At 39.9% G+C, this 15894-nt stretch overlaps 1 protein-coding gene across 6 annotated transcripts in view; it reads right to left on the bottom strand.

Moving 5' to 3' along the window:
• UNC13C (unc-13 homolog C) overlaps positions 1-15894 on the bottom strand; it is a 343863-nt gene that overhangs the window by 227284 nt on the left and 100685 nt on the right. For all 6 annotated transcript variants that reach the window (XM_075575720.1, XM_075575726.1, XM_075575723.1 and 3 more), the window contains 2 exons: positions 6736-6807; positions 5628-5847 (listed from right to left, as the gene is read on the bottom strand). In XM_075575720.1, the coding sequence (XP_075431835.1) occupies positions 5628-5847; positions 6736-6807 (292 nt within the window). The remainder of the gene's footprint in view (positions 1-5627; positions 5848-6735; positions 6808-15894) is intronic.

Genomic DNA, 15894 nt, shown 5'->3' with positions numbered 1-15894 from the left:
TTCTAGGTTGTGTCAATGATGGAAAGCTGTCCAAGTCCTGAGGCAGCAAAGCAGCCCCAAACCATCACACTCCCACCACCATGCTTGACGGTTGGGATGAGGTTCTTCTGTTCGAATGCAGTTTTGGTTTTCGCCAAACATAACATTTCTCATTTAGGCCAAAAAGTTCTACCTGTGACTCGTCTATCCATAGAACATTGTTCCAGAAGTCTTGTGGATCATCTATGTGCTCTTTGGTGAACTTCAGACGGGCAGAAATGTTCTTTTTAGAGAGCAGTGGTTTCCTCCTGGCTATTCTTCCATGAACACAATTCTTGTTCAATCTTTTTCTGATAGTTGAGTCATGCACACTCACAATAGCCAAGGCGAGAGTACTCTGGGGTTCATTTGACTTCCTGAATGAGTTGCCTATTTATTCTTGGAGAGATTTTGGTTGGACGACCGCTGCTGGGTAGAGTGACTGTGGTTTAAGACTTTCTCAATTTGTCTGGCAGTGTATTGGTGTAGCCCCAAATCCTTAGAAATGGTTTTGTAACCCTTTCTATACTGATGAGCATCAATAACTGCTTTTCTGAGGTCCTCAGAGATTTATTTTGATTGTGGCATGGTGTGTTTCCACACACCGGTATGGCGAAGACCAAACTCAACGTTTCTGATCTTTATATAGGATGGGGCCTCCGAAAGTAACACCTGAAGATCTATTTATTTAAACACCTGATTCTAATTATCCCCTTACACTTAGCTGATAAAATCAGGGTTTCACTTACTTTTGCACATACCCTGACTATTAATTACTGATTGTCTAATTCAGGGTTGCACAAACTGGGGGGCGCGGGCGGTTGCAGAGGTGCCGCGCTCTTCCCCAAGGCATTTAAATTAAATGCCGGGGGATCGTGTGAGGCCTTTGCAACTCAACTTGCCTCGATTCAGAAGGCTGCTTTAATGTATCACCATGTCAACCCCACAGAGACCCCACAGAGTCATTTGACACAGGCACAAGAGGTGAGGGGGGCGTGAGCACAGGGGGGAGAAGGCAGAGGGGCACAACTCTAATAGTTTGTGCACCCCTTGTCTAATTCATACATCATTTTGTTTCAAAACACTTGGAATTGGTTAGTATAAACCCTATTGGATATTTAAGAAAAGACTGGTTTTGATTCAAGAAGGTTAACATGGAGAACTATATAATTTCCGCAATTATCACAAACTTTTTCTCGCCACTATATATGTTTGCAAAGTTTGCAGCGTGTGTTGTTGCATGGTCTTGTGCCCTTAACAGCATCCTTCAGTTCTTTATGAAGTTTTCTATTGACTATCTTCTGTCGGAGGTTTCGCAGTTGATGGAATGCAAGAATGAGAGGTTTGGGGAAGATGTCTTTTAATGTTACATCCTCGGCCAGCATGGGTTGCAGATCTTTGAGTATTTTTCGCATTCCCTCTAGGGCAGGGTTGTATGTAGCCACTAGTTGTATGCGCGTGTGGTTTTCCTCCCCTTGTATTGGAGCAGGTGTTCTCATGGGAATTTAAGTGCAGTTGTAATTGTTGTGGCAATAGTCTTTGGCTTGGTCAAGGTTGTGAGGTCCCCGTTTCTGTCATTGGTGTCAGAGCACATGCAGTGATCTTTTATAGCCTGGCTGTGTATGATGGCTCGTTTTGTATGAGTGGGATGGAAGCTTGAGTTATGGAGGTAACTACATCTGTCTGTGCATTTCTTATAATTCAGAGGTGTGTAGTTTGCCATTCCTCAGTGTTACTGTGGTATCTACAAAGTTCACTAGATTTGCTGAATAATCTATTTTGAGCTTAATTGAAGTTGCAAATCCTGAGAGTGCCTGCTTTGTACTACATCTTCATTAAGATTTTGTTTGCTGAAAGCACCTAGGCTAAAGATTTTATCATTTTTGTAAGCGCCCTCACCGAGCATTTGTATACTGTAATCTGTGGTTGAAACCTATTCCAAATTCACATTGCAAAGCAGTATAACCAGCCTCGCACTGATGAGACCCAAAAGGTCAAAATAGCTGTCTGTGAGTAGGTTTACTGGCTCTGCACTTCTTTAACCCAGGCTGTGCTGAAAAGCTGTGTAATGCTGTCGGCGTAAGCTTCTCCATGTTAAAATGGACGTGAAGTAAAAGGTGACATTGTGTGCTCATTTGCATGTCATTACCCAGAATCCCTGGCTGCAGTGGGAACACTTTATGTTAAAGGTAATGGGGAAAGGCAGGGTTCAGACTTGTCTGGGACATGTGAATGTGCTCACAAGGTGTATTTGTAATATATACACACATATTTTAAGGTCTAAAAAAACGCATTCTTGTACAGATTTCAAGCAAAACACAGATTAAACCCTTTCACAGGACTATTGTGCCTGCAACAACCAGAAATCCTATTTCCCTGTGACTTAATGTGCAAGCACTTTCCTTCCATTTGTCAGTGCCAAGTAAAATATGAGCAGTTGGTTACAATTTGAAATCTGTGCTCTGAAACCTATAGTTTAAATTGAAATGACTGAAATCTAACAAAACACATTTTGCAGCTGCTTTTAAAGCTCCTTTTCAAGCAATGTGTCAATTTATGACCACTGCCAGAATACTATTTGGTTTCTTATGTTGCTTTGACAGAACATACATGATGATTTACCAACCATTCTTAGAAAGGATAACAGCGGCAGCACCAGAATACCAGAGGCTGTGCTACGTAAGTCATAGGCTCACTACAGGAGAGGTCTTTTCTGAGCCTGACACGAAGAATAACCTACCATGCTCTAATGAGAGCTAGTGCAGCAGTTCTGGGAAAGATGGGCGTTTGCAAGACGCATAGGTTGAGAGAACAAGAGCAGGCAGTGTGTTTCGGTGACCATAAGACATTATTTCTTTTAGTAAGAAACTACATCATAACATGCTCTAAAACAGGGGTAGGCAACTCCGGTCTTCAAGGCCCACCAACAGATCAGGTTTTAAGCATATCCCTGCTTCAGCACAGGTGGCTCAATCAATGGCTCCATCATTATTTTTCATATGAGGTTTTATGTGGGCTATCGTTTTTTTAGTCACCAGCTTATTAATACCTCACTTAAAGCAGAAAAACATGTGAAATCTGCTATTTTTTCTTAAAATAAATCAGATCTGTAGTATTTGATAATAGTAATAATATATTTGTGTTTTTTTGTTGGGGGGGGGGGTGAGTGGGTTTTCCCCTAGTTTGTCAAGCCCTGATTATTTAAATCATTCTCCGATGTGTTTCAGGAGTCTATGTATCAAGGCAATTTTGGAGCAAAACAGGGGCATTACTGTATGTATCAAAGCATTTTGCTCAAATTTCCCCCATTCTGCCCCAGCTTGCAAAATGGCGTCAATAGGAGTAATTACATGGTGCACAGATTATAATGAGATGTATAACATTCTGCGTCTCTGCCCTAGCCTGCACCTCGGGGAGTGTCAGTAGGAGGAGTTGGGGGGGAGGAGGAGTTACATGGTGCACAGATTATAATGAGACATATCACCTTCTGCGTCTCTGTCCCGGCTTGCACCTTGGGGAGAGTCAGTAGAAGGAATTGGGGGGTGAAGGGGCGGGGGTTACATGGTGTACAGATTATAATGAGATGTATCATATTCTGTGTCTTTCAGCACCAAACTTTTTGACTTTTATTAGCACAAAAAACCCTCCATATCTGAAGTAGCCCAAGTCTGTTTTGCATCAGATATAAGAAACTGTCCTAACATTTGACGCAACTCTGCTCCAAAACAAACTCTGCATTTTAACCCATTTTTCTCTACGTTGATCCATTGACCCCTTGTTTTAATGTGTCTAAAAGGTATAGATAAATATTAGGCACCCATAACAACGTAATATATATATATAAGTATATTTATCATCCTCTCTTGTACACATCATAATGCAATATAATTGTCCACTCTCTCACTGTGCCACGGTGAGGCAGGGATTCCCTTTACCAGCAAACAAAATACCCTGCCAGAGCTGAATACAAATATCATGGAATGGAAATTAAAGATGACTTAGGATAGACCAGTCAACGGTAAAACAATTTTTTTTTGTATTTCTCATTGTCATTGACTGTTAAACAAGTACCAAGATGTAAATCTACTAAATTATTTCCATATTATCCATTGCCATTTGTCTAACTAAAACGCATTTACATGCAAATATTTTTCGTTATTAGCATAAGAAATTTCCCAGTGTTTTTATACGTGTCGGAAATACGGATGCACATCAGCTGAGAAGAGTGTCTGTGTTTCTAACTGGAAGGTTTCACCAAGTGGTATTCAGTCATTCGTTCTTTAAGCAGATTGTGTATTTCCGCACTAAATTACAAGCAATCATTTTTGCGCTGTCGCTCATAATTTAACAATGTCAGGTTAATGCAACTTTATGAATATTTTATAGCAGGGTAGATTTCCATAATTGGAAGGGAAAAAAAAACTGACATTTTTGTTGTGGCAAATGACAACTGAATACACAAGTGTGTATGAGTTTGTGTTATCGCTCCTGATGTAACAGTTTTACGTAGCTCCTCGCACCACACAGTTACGATTTATAAGACAATGTAGAAAGAGAGAGACGATAACTCAAAGTAATAACACCTCTCATTGGTTTATTGATGCACTAAATGTGTATTTGTAAATAACGCCGACGACTGATACACAGGACATTCATCTTCTTTGGTCTTCTTAATAGGAAGGCAGGCATGTTTCTACACCAGTTCTACGCAATTACCACCATTCATAAGAGGAATTAGGGCATATGTTTATGCAGTTAATGATGGCGTAATCAGCCCACCCCCATTACCGTACACACAACCGATTAATTAAGTCTCTTGGAATTCTATATTTACCAGAACCAGACTCATGCATGTTTAAGAAGTGATGAGAAGCCATTTTTGTCACGTTCACAAATTATTCAGAAAACAAGTGAACCAACCTAATTGTGAATTTTGTCCCTCAGTGGTTACTGGGAGCAGAAATAACCATTTAACCCCTTCAATATATTTCACAAAAATTAGATGTACACCTTTTGGAATTGAAGGTGTTGATAATCCTTTTAAAAATGAGTATGAAGAGTCTAGTTTACCTAGAAGATTAACGTCTATATTTACCAAGCATTACTATTCCATAAGACACCTTTAGATGAATGAGTTTGGAGGGTCGTCTAAAACCGCTTAGCAAATATGACTCTATATGCATTAATTAATTACATATGTTGTACAGGAAAAATGATATCATACTCGGTATTAATGATCAGTGCCAATGGGTGTTGTCAACGTCTACATGTATTATATACTTTAATGAACGTGTTCATTTTAAGCCAAAAAGCAATTTGCAGTTGCATGCGCCTTAATTTTAATGAGATATTCCCTACAGTAAAATGTACTATATAATATACTGCTAATCACTATAGAAGTCAGCAATGACCATTATTAGTAATGGAACTGCTTAGAGAAACAGGACCAATGAACTCCCTCACTTCTGTGAGGTCTGTGATGTTTCATGAAGCATGTCATTCCAGCAATCCTAAGCAAAGATGTTAGTAACAGCTTCTGGCCACAATATGTTGGCATGTGTCAAGTAGACATGCCATGTCCTGGAAATCAGCAGTAACAAAATACTCACTTTGCAGGCAGTCAGCGTTGAGGAGGTCCTGGCACTTTTCATGGCATTTGACTCCACACTCCGTGCATCTCATGCCCTGTCTTGCTATACCCCACAGGAGACCTTCACATTCATAGCAATATGTGGGTGTTGTTGCAGTCCACACTTCAAAGTTGTGAGGAGTGGTGGATGATATTGGATAGATTAGCGCCTGTAATGTCTTTTTGAATACATGCATTTTCTATTGAGGGAAAGACCAGAAACACTTTTATTACGTTCAGATCCTACTATTTTTATACAGAAAAATTATATAAGCAACAGTGATTATATATATATATATATATATATATATATATATATATATATATATATATATATATATATCTCACACAGGAGATATACAATAAATATTAACAAGACAAAAGCCCAGATACAAAGGCTGTACAGAGAAGGAACTCTTCTCTGGATCAATATACTGTAAGTACAAATACAGGATAAAGTATCTGTTGTCTAAATTTAGCATAGGTTGAAATTGATGGACGTATTTCTTTTTTTTAAACTCATTTACTATGTAATGATGTAATATATGTACCATACAACTATGTAATATAGTGTAACTATGTAATATATTTAACTATGTAACTAAGTAATATATGTAACTGTAATATATGTTGCTATGTAATTATGTAATATATGTGCCATACAATTATGTAATATATGTATGTATGTAATATATGTAACTGTAATATATGTTACTATGTAATATATGTAACTGTAAATATGTTACTGTAATATATGTTACTATGTAATTTATGTAACTGTAATCTGTGTTACTATGTAAATATGTATGTGGTAAGGAGTATACAGTACTGTACAATTTCAGATCATTTCTATCTGTTGATGGTCCAGTTATGGGTTCAACACAGAGATGCTAGCCAGGGGTAGCCAACTCCAGTCCTCAAGGGCTACAAACAGGTCAGGTTTTCAGGATATTCCTGCTTCAGCTCAGGTGGCTCAATCATTATGACTGAGCCACTGCTTGCGCCACCTGTGCTGATGTAGGGATATCCTTGAGGACTTGAGTTGAGAGCTTCTGCCCTACTGTATACTGTATCTAAATAGTACTTACCAGTTCCTCATTGTTTACAGATGTTCGGATAACCATTGCAAGAGAGATGCCAGCTTTCCGTGCAGTTAGTGTCTAAGCAAAAACAGCAGTGTTATTGATGATATGATGCAATGGTAGAATTATTTCTCAACACATTCATATTGGAAGATACAAATTGTTGTGTACAGCCAAGATTTATTTCACTGTTTAAGTCAAAAACCTCAGCGCATGTCTTTGAAAGACTGCCATTTTCAATGGTGAGTCCATTATTTAGCGTTCACTATTTGGCTGCCTTTCAGTTTCAATCAATCCTTCAGTCAGTGTAAGGCCGCGTCCATGTTTAGTGCTTGCGGGCGGAGGCGCGCTTCCGCTCGGCACTGAGCCCCTACAGCCGCAATGAGAGCGGCTTTAGTAGCGGCTCGCCTACGCTTCCGCGCGTTTGCGGAAGGGTAGGTCTTAGAAATTTTTTACATTTTCCCACTTGCCGGAGCGCAGGGCCGGTCACGTGAGCGGTTCGCCCAATGAGTGCGAATCAGCTCCGTGACGTCACTGGCCTGCCCCCGACACGCCCCCGGACGGCGCGCGGACCAAGGCCAGGGAAAGCACCCGCTTTCCCTCAGCCTCCGCGCGCCTCAGCAAGCAAGAAGGCACCCTGGCCGCAGCCTAACTCAGCAACTACAGTCTATTCTTATATTGCTAAGTAACATCATCTATTGTTACAGTTTGCAGCTCAAACTGCTGGGAATATTGGCAACAAATGATCACAAACAGGAAAGTGTTACAAAGATCTTGCACTGCTGGGGAGGTGGGCTAAAGCCTGCTATAGAGATCAAAGTACAGGCAGTCCTCGGTTATCCGACACAATGCGTTACTCAAAATGGCGTTGTAAAGCGAAACGTTGTAAAGCGAAACATGTTTTCCCATAGGAACACTGTTTAAATGAAAGGTTCCGTTCCTTAAGGCATTTTTAACACTAAAATACACCAAATATTTTATGCAGGCAATAAGATATGCAGCACACACATAAATTATATAGTGTATGTACTGTATTATATATATAATATAACATAATAAATAATATATTATATAGTATAATATAATATTATATAGTATAATATTATATATATATATACGCTCTTACGAAGCTTTGCAAAGTTATTTATGTGAATGTGTATATATATATATATATACACACATACACAACGTTGCAAAGCGTCGTAAGAGCGTTGGATATGCCATTTTGGCATTGTAAAAATGAATATAGGTATGCATTGCATAGCGTTGGATAAGCCATTCGTTGTAAAGCGAAGCGTTGTAAAACGAGGACTGCCTGTATGCTCAGTATATTAATATTCATTAACAATGGCATTAAGAGTAGGATAATAGAAAAACACATGTAGGATAGTGTGTGGATTGCTTCTTTAAATGATTAGTGTGGAATTGGACACATTCATTTAAAAAAAAGACAACAGAAACGTGTGCAAACTGTAAAGAGAGGACACATTTTGATTATTGGAGAGGCCTTGACAGAACCCAAAAATGGGCAGATAAACGGCAGGTGGGTTTTAATGAAGACAAGTGATTCATATTGCACTTGAGAATCGCAAACTGTCAAGCAACACATTACTTAAAATCTGTCAAATTACAGCGCTTCACGGAGGAAGCAACTGTCAACTTGTTATACAGTATTGTACATGAAAAATGAAACAATTTGCACTGTGAAACACGGTGACATTCGGGGCAATTTGGACCTGTTCAAAAGGGACAATTTTTGACTAAAAAAATGAAATATCTTTTCACTGGTGAAGGGTTATGAAGAACGGGTGGAAAATGTAACACAACTGATCTGCACAATACAGTATTTATAAATAACTTTAATAGGTGGATATTTTTGGCACCCACTTATAACAACAGAGAGTAATCAGAAACAAATGAACCCATTCTATGAATTAAAAACCATTGCTGCAATTGTATCCTTGGTCCAGTGTTCCGGTGATCAAGTCCGCATTCATAGAGGTAAAGGCGCACCGCCAAGAGAGTGGGTCAAAAGCTGGTTAAAAATATTCTTTATTCATCCATAAAAAGAAGAAATGGAGGTGCAACACCCTCCTACATGTTTCGTGCACCAAGCACTTTATCAAGGATCCGGTGATCAAGGTCTTTCAGAATTTCATATGCAGGTAGCATTTTTGGTCTGGTCACATGTCTAGCAGTTGGGTTATATGTCAGAATGGGAATGGGAAAAGGGTAGGCCCTTCACATTTAAATATGATTAAGATCCAAAGGGGCTGTGCTGGACTCACACATAAACTAGCTGAGCAACAGCTCAGGGCCTCACAATATATGGGGCATCAAAAATAGAAAGAAATCAATGCATTTCAAGTTTTAAAATCAGATGATAAATAAAGAAGCTATGGGAAGAAAATTCTCTATAAATATGGCCATTTCCATTAAAATACGACCATAAAGCACCATGTGCATCGACAGTAACAAACTTCGTAGCTTATCCTTGGATGACATCATCAATGACTTTGCGCTCCAAAAATCCCGACAGAAAATGTTTTAATATTAAAATGAATGGGATGTGCACACTGTTACTTTTAGCTTTACACCGCCATCTCTGTATGGAACAATGCTAGTATAATACCTTAATTCATTTCAGTTTTAGGTTTATATTTTCAATTGTCCCTCCAGACAGAATAATAAATCTGTTTCGAATTTTTGGGGGGTCAAAAGTGACATAGTTTAGGGCCTCAAGAGGTCAAAATCTGTCCCTACATAGGGGGTCATTCAGAACAGTCCGAAGTGGCCGTTTGGGCTGTCATCAGCCTAAAAAACGTATTGAATCAAAACAAAGTTTTCCACAGATAATGGCGCGGTTGGCTGTTTCAGACCATACTCAATAAGACTCTTGGTGCAGAAATTCCCCTAGATTCTAGCTGTATTCAATGCACGTATTAGGCAGACAGTGCATTACCCAATGTTGAGACACACACGTTTCAGGTGCTTAGCAGAATTTGCCTGGCTGCCTACTGCACAGAGACATTTACTGTATGTTTTAGGCAAAGGTGAGTATTCCAAAACATACAGGACTCCTATAAGCTCATATTGAACCCCCAAAATAACCACAGCACACATATATATATATATATATATATATATATATATAGCAACTGTAAATATTACTGTATGTTCATTTGCATGTCTTAGACAGGTCTGCAACCCTGTCTTTCCCCATTGTCACCCAGCATACAGCGCTTCCACTGCAGCAAGGGATTCTGGGAAATGACATGCAAATGAGCACTCAGTGCCACCTTTTGTCTCAAGCTCGTATTACACAAGCCAATCCTCAAGCCAATGCATGCTGTTTTAAACACAGCTTTTAAACAGAGGCTGGGATGAGATGCAAAGCCATTAGACCTACTCACATACATGTTTCAACCTTGATGGGTATCATCAGTGTGAGGCTGGTCTTAATGGCTAGCAGGTTTGAGACTAGACTAGGTAATCACCACTGTCATTAAGGTTATGGTGGGTAAAAAAAGTGACAAAAACCCTCCACAGTAAAGCATAAAGCAACTGTAAATATATCTGTCTTAGACAGATCTGCATGCAAATGAACATACAGTAATATTTACAGTTGCTTTATGCTTTACTGTGGAGGGTTTTTGTCACTTTTTTTACCCACCATAACCTTAATGACAGTATATATATATATATATATACGTATAAGTGTCAAAGAGGAGTGCTACTGAGCATGGCAATATATATTTAAAACCAGAGACAGAACATGAAACACAGACAGAGCTCAGTGCTAGATCCAAAGACACCACGTCTCAAGGGTCCTAACACTAAAATAGATTCTTAATAACCTGTACATTACCAGGAAGAATGATTTATAATAAATCTGTCAAAATAAGTTGCATAGTCTTGTTCAGCTGGTCCTGGCTGATTTGGAGGGTTGCTCCTCCTTCCCTATTTTTAAGCTCACCCCTCCCACTTTTAAATGGTTAAAGCTCACTCCTTTGCACCTTCCACACCCACGGGAACTTGCATCCAGTATGATTGCGACAAATCTAATACAGAGTGCTTTTCCTGGTATTATACAGGTTAATAAGAGCTTCAATCAGACTTAGAACTATGCAACTAATTTTGACAGATTTATTATAAATCATTCTTCCTGGTAATGCACAGGTTATTAAGAATCTATTTTAGTGTTAGGACCCTTGAGACGTGGTCTGCCTTGGAGGGGCTCAAGGGCTTACAACACTTTGGCCAGAGGGTTAAACTAAAAGACCATTTTATTCAAAAGATATCTATCTATATATATTTAGGCACTGTACCGTGTATTGGTGTCTTTGGATGTAGCACTGAGCTCTGTCTGTGTTTCATGTTCTGTCTCTGGTTTTATAAAGATGCGTGTTCATTTAATAAATAAACCCACACTTAAAGCACCTACAGTATTACTGCTAAATGATTAGCGGTGTTGTAAGTATGTGTTGACTCATTGTAAATAAATTGTTAGAAAATGTTTTTTAATATGAATTCTGTTCTTTTTAATGACTACAGTACATTTATCACATTACAGGCAGTGTCCAAAATTAAATATTTAACATGCTATTTAAAATGCATGTAGAGGCCCTATAAAAAAAGGTTTACAATACAGTACTTCTGTGCCATTCAGTATATAAGCAGGGCGGGCTGGCCTGGAGGCAAGGGCCCACAGGACTGGTGTGAGTATTGCAGATGAGGTCCAGCAGCAGCTGCAGCAGTCTCTGCTCTAACCATGGGGGGTGCTAGTGAGCAACATCTATACTAAGTTGCTGCTCCTCTTACGAGTCTGTAAAACTCAGTTGCCCCCCACTTGACCCATTCAGGTCAGTTTATATGTTAGTCTGGAGACGCAAGATGTCAATATGGACGAGTTTAATAAAAAACAGGGAAAGCAAAACCCCTATAACAATGACATGACATGACAAATATGTCATAGGAGGCAATGAACATATCATAAAATACAATGTATAAAATTGCATATAAAAGAAACATGAAATGTCAGATCAATTGCTAAAAAAAACATATAATGGAGGAGGATAATTGATGTTAAAGTGAAGAATCACTGGAAGTTTTGGCTGGAAAAAAAGCAATAGGCTGGTGGAGTTTAGTGGATAATATGTAGCACAATGCTAGTTGAATCTTGACTGAGAGTATAGATAGAAAAGTGTCAGTATGTGACCAGTCCTATGGTAGTGAAAGAAAGCACTTGCAGGGAGAAATGGGTATAGGAACAATCTCACAGCAGAGGTAGATGATCCTGGAAGGTGTACACATGAATCCATCAGCTAAGCCCCTCAGATGCACTGCAGGGAGGTCAGAAAGAGCTGATCCGGGAAAGGCACAGTGTATTCTTTGTCTTCGTTCGCCAACCGGAAGGTACAGGAGCCCAACGATGTTAGTAAGTGGCTAGTAGCCCATAAGTATATAGCCAGACGTCACGGTTATTCTCCCCGCAATACAGCTCTCAATAGAAATGAAACTGCATGCTTCATTCAGCCTCCAAACAGCCCCAGCCAAGGGAATCCTCTCACAGCTGATCGGCGATCGTGTGATGACGCAAGCCCTATGCGTTTCGTCAGCTGATGCACTGACTTCCTCAGGGGTGTGTTGTGAGGTTAATAGGGACTTTGCTTTCCCTGTTTTTTATTAAACTTGTCCATATTGACATTTACTATTAGAGGTTTGTGCTCTTTTTTTCTTTTTTGTTCAAGTTTATGGGTTAGGTTTATCCTCATCAGAGCAGCATCCCACTTTAGTATATGCTTCCCCCTTGGTGACAACATTTTTTTGTTTCACTTATATGATTGGACACTATATCATGTTTTTATTATTTATATATATATTTAATTGAGCGCTGTTTTTTTTTCTTTTCACAATATATATATATAATAAGGAGGCAGCTGGCACTCCAATGACCAAACAACAATTGCGGTGCATGTCTTGTACAAATAAAATAGAAGAGGGTAGTCTACTCTAACAAGAGAAAACAAAAGACAGCACTCTGTGGTAAATGAAAAAAGACATGTAATCAGATATACAACAGCACAAACATGACCAACGTTTCGGTCCTCATGGCACCACCCTGAGGAAGGTCCCATGAGGACTGAAACGTTGGTCATGTTTGTGCTGTTGTACTGTATACCTGATTACAGGTCTTTTTTCATTTACCACTGAGTGCTGTCTTTTGTTTGCTCTTGTTAGAGTAGACTACCCTCTTCTATCTCTCTCTTTCTCTCTCTCGCTCTCTCCATACATACATACATACATACATATATATATATATATATACACACACACATATACAGTGGTCAACAAACCCACTCGCCCGCACGCCAGGGGTGAGTGGATTATGGCCGAAGTCGATCAGTCATGGCCACCTAATCAAAATGCGCCTTTTTTATGCCTATTTTCCTGCAATTTGGAGCTGTTGCGTGCCTAAACTTTGAAAACCCAACCCCCTGATTGGACTCCTCCCCCCTCCCCCTCCTTTCCCCCTCCATGACTGGTGTGACGCCTGCAGGAGCTGAAGGTGCGCCTTCTCTTACAGCACTCGCGTTCTCACAGCTCCGCCTGTCCCGCTGCACCGCCGCCAGTCACACTGCCCCACCGCCTGTCCTACCGCACCGCCTCCAGCCCCACCGCACCACCGAGCCGCCTGTCCCACCGCACCGCCACCCGTCCCACCCCACCACCACCCTTCCCATCCCACTACCGAGCCGCCCTTCCCACCGCACTACCGAGCCGCCTGTCCCACCGCACCGCCGCCCTTTCCACCGCACCGCCGCCAGTCCCACTGCACCACCAAGCCGCCTGTCCCACCGCATCATCGAGCTGCCTGCCCACCGCACCGCCTGTCCCACCGCACCGAGCCGCCTGTCCCCCTGGAAGATGGAACGAGGGGGGGGGGGGGGAGAGGTAAGTGGTAGTTCTTCAAACTTTACATTTTCTCCTTTACTAGTCTTCTTGGGCATCGCCACATAGCAGAAGGGAGGGAGGGGTGCGCTAGAGCAGCAGGTGCTGGCACATGCAGTGCCTCTTTTGGCTACCCAGTCACCCAACCACACACCCAGTCAGCCATCCAGTCAGTCACACTCTCACACACTGAATTCGTATAAGGAATTTATTCAATTTTTTAAAAGTAGGGGCGGGGCTAAGTGGCGAGTAGATTTTTTGGTTCTGCAAGTAGATTTTTGGGTGATTTGTCAAGCATTGTCTGTATATATAAATATATAAACACACTAAATATAGAACATAATTAAAATATAATTAGCACAATACTGGGAGTTCAGTTGTGGAATAAAGTTCTGTACTACAAACAATCTAAAAAAACAAACAAAAACGTGTCCTTTGAAGTATAGTGCACTAAATGAGTATGCCTACTGTAGATCTTAGGAGGGATCGTAAACATGTTTTAATGAGATTTATTTGCTATCATGCGTTTAGCTAATGCTATATATTGTAATAAAATGAGGTTGACACGTAGATAAAATAATAAAATAAATAAATAGAGGGATGCAAAGGAAGTCTATAGAGATAGGAACCAATGAATGGGAAATAAAAGAGCATTTACTGAAGGTAAGAATAGAGGACAGGACAATAAGCCATTTGAGTTAAATCTCTTTTCACTCCGGGTGATTGATTAGGTTATGTCCCTAACTGACAAAGTCAGCAAGTAAGTTGTGTAAATCAATGCAACTGGAATAATAGTCCCAATTTTGGGGTGGAATGCCGCTCAGACACAAAGAAGTTATTGGTGATTTAAAGAGTGGAAAAACCATTTGCTGTATATGACAAAGGAGACAATGTATAATGGTCCCAACACAGTATTGTTGATTACAACTTTGGCTTTTTCTACTTGCGTCTGTGCCAAAAATACAAATCTGGTTAAAGCCTTATGTCAGCATAGTTTTTGACATCCAAAAGATGAAAGTAGTGATGGACGCCTATGCAAAATTTTAAACATGGTATATATGATATGTGCAGCTGGTAATTTTTCCATAGATCCCTCTATAAATAGCTAAAGTGCCAGTGCACATGGGGAAACAATGGTAAATAATTGCCCTGGTTCACTGATAGTAAGGAGAAATGTTCAAAGTGCCTCATTGAGTATGAATTCCACATGAGCCCCCACAGTGAGCAAACTTTAATTCAGTTCCCATGTATGTATATGAACTCTGCAGTTCACTATGTAAACCAAATACTCACTTCTATCCATTTTATTTCATTCAGCTGTTGCTTCCCGTACCTTTGAACATCAGTGATTCATTGTATCACAGTCAGTCTCACAACATGTGGGTGCTTACTTAGTGTTACTCATCCCACAGGTCCATGTATCTGATATGTGGAGCAATGACCCACACACGAAACATGTTAATCCCAGATGGCTGGGGATTTAAACCTGCAAAGTGTTACTTGGAAGAATGGAGTCTGTTATCTGGTCCAAAACGTTTTGATACAAATATTAATTTATCACCCTCATTGTGTATTTTATTGTAAATTTGTCATAAGAAAAGATGAACAAAGTTCTTAATATATAAGAATCTATGAAGAACTCTGTTGTTGATCCATCAAAATGTATTATTACAACCTACAACAAATCTACTGTACATTTATCCCGGACCAATATAGGTACGTACTACATAATTAATTTTTATTACTTTGTTTTTTTTTTTAAATAATACCAATATCATTAGAGCATGCGAGTGCATAGGATGCAAGTGTGTTTCAATGACACATTCCCAAGATGTTGCAATAGGCTTTAATGTGTCCCATAGCAACATGCACGTGTCATTCTTGCAAATGATGGCAAAAATCCAAACCTGGGGTCTAGTAGATTATTATTCTAAGCAAATATATCAAGGGGTGAAGGGTGAAGTAGAACTGTCATCATATGCTACACACTAATTAAAATAAACAGGGCGCAAGGCAGCAGGGATCAAAGTGTGACCCCTAACGGATGACTGCATACGGCCCCTGAGGACCAAGTTGCTCACCTCTTCTTTATTCTACTGTAGCATGTATCTCTCCCTTTGGTGATTTCTCATAATCTGGAGTCGCGCTTCCTTTTTTGCCTCTGATCTGAATACTTCTAGCTGACTGAATGCAGTTTTTTTGTTTCAAGAAAGG

This window comes from Ascaphus truei, chromosome 18 (genome assembly GCF_040206685.1).
Source record: "Ascaphus truei isolate aAscTru1 chromosome 18, aAscTru1.hap1, whole genome shotgun sequence".
NCBI lineage: Eukaryota > Metazoa > Chordata > Amphibia > Anura > Ascaphidae > Ascaphus > Ascaphus truei.
Note: the sequence above shows the minus strand (reverse complement) of the source record. Positions and strands in the feature narration are given on the sequence as shown.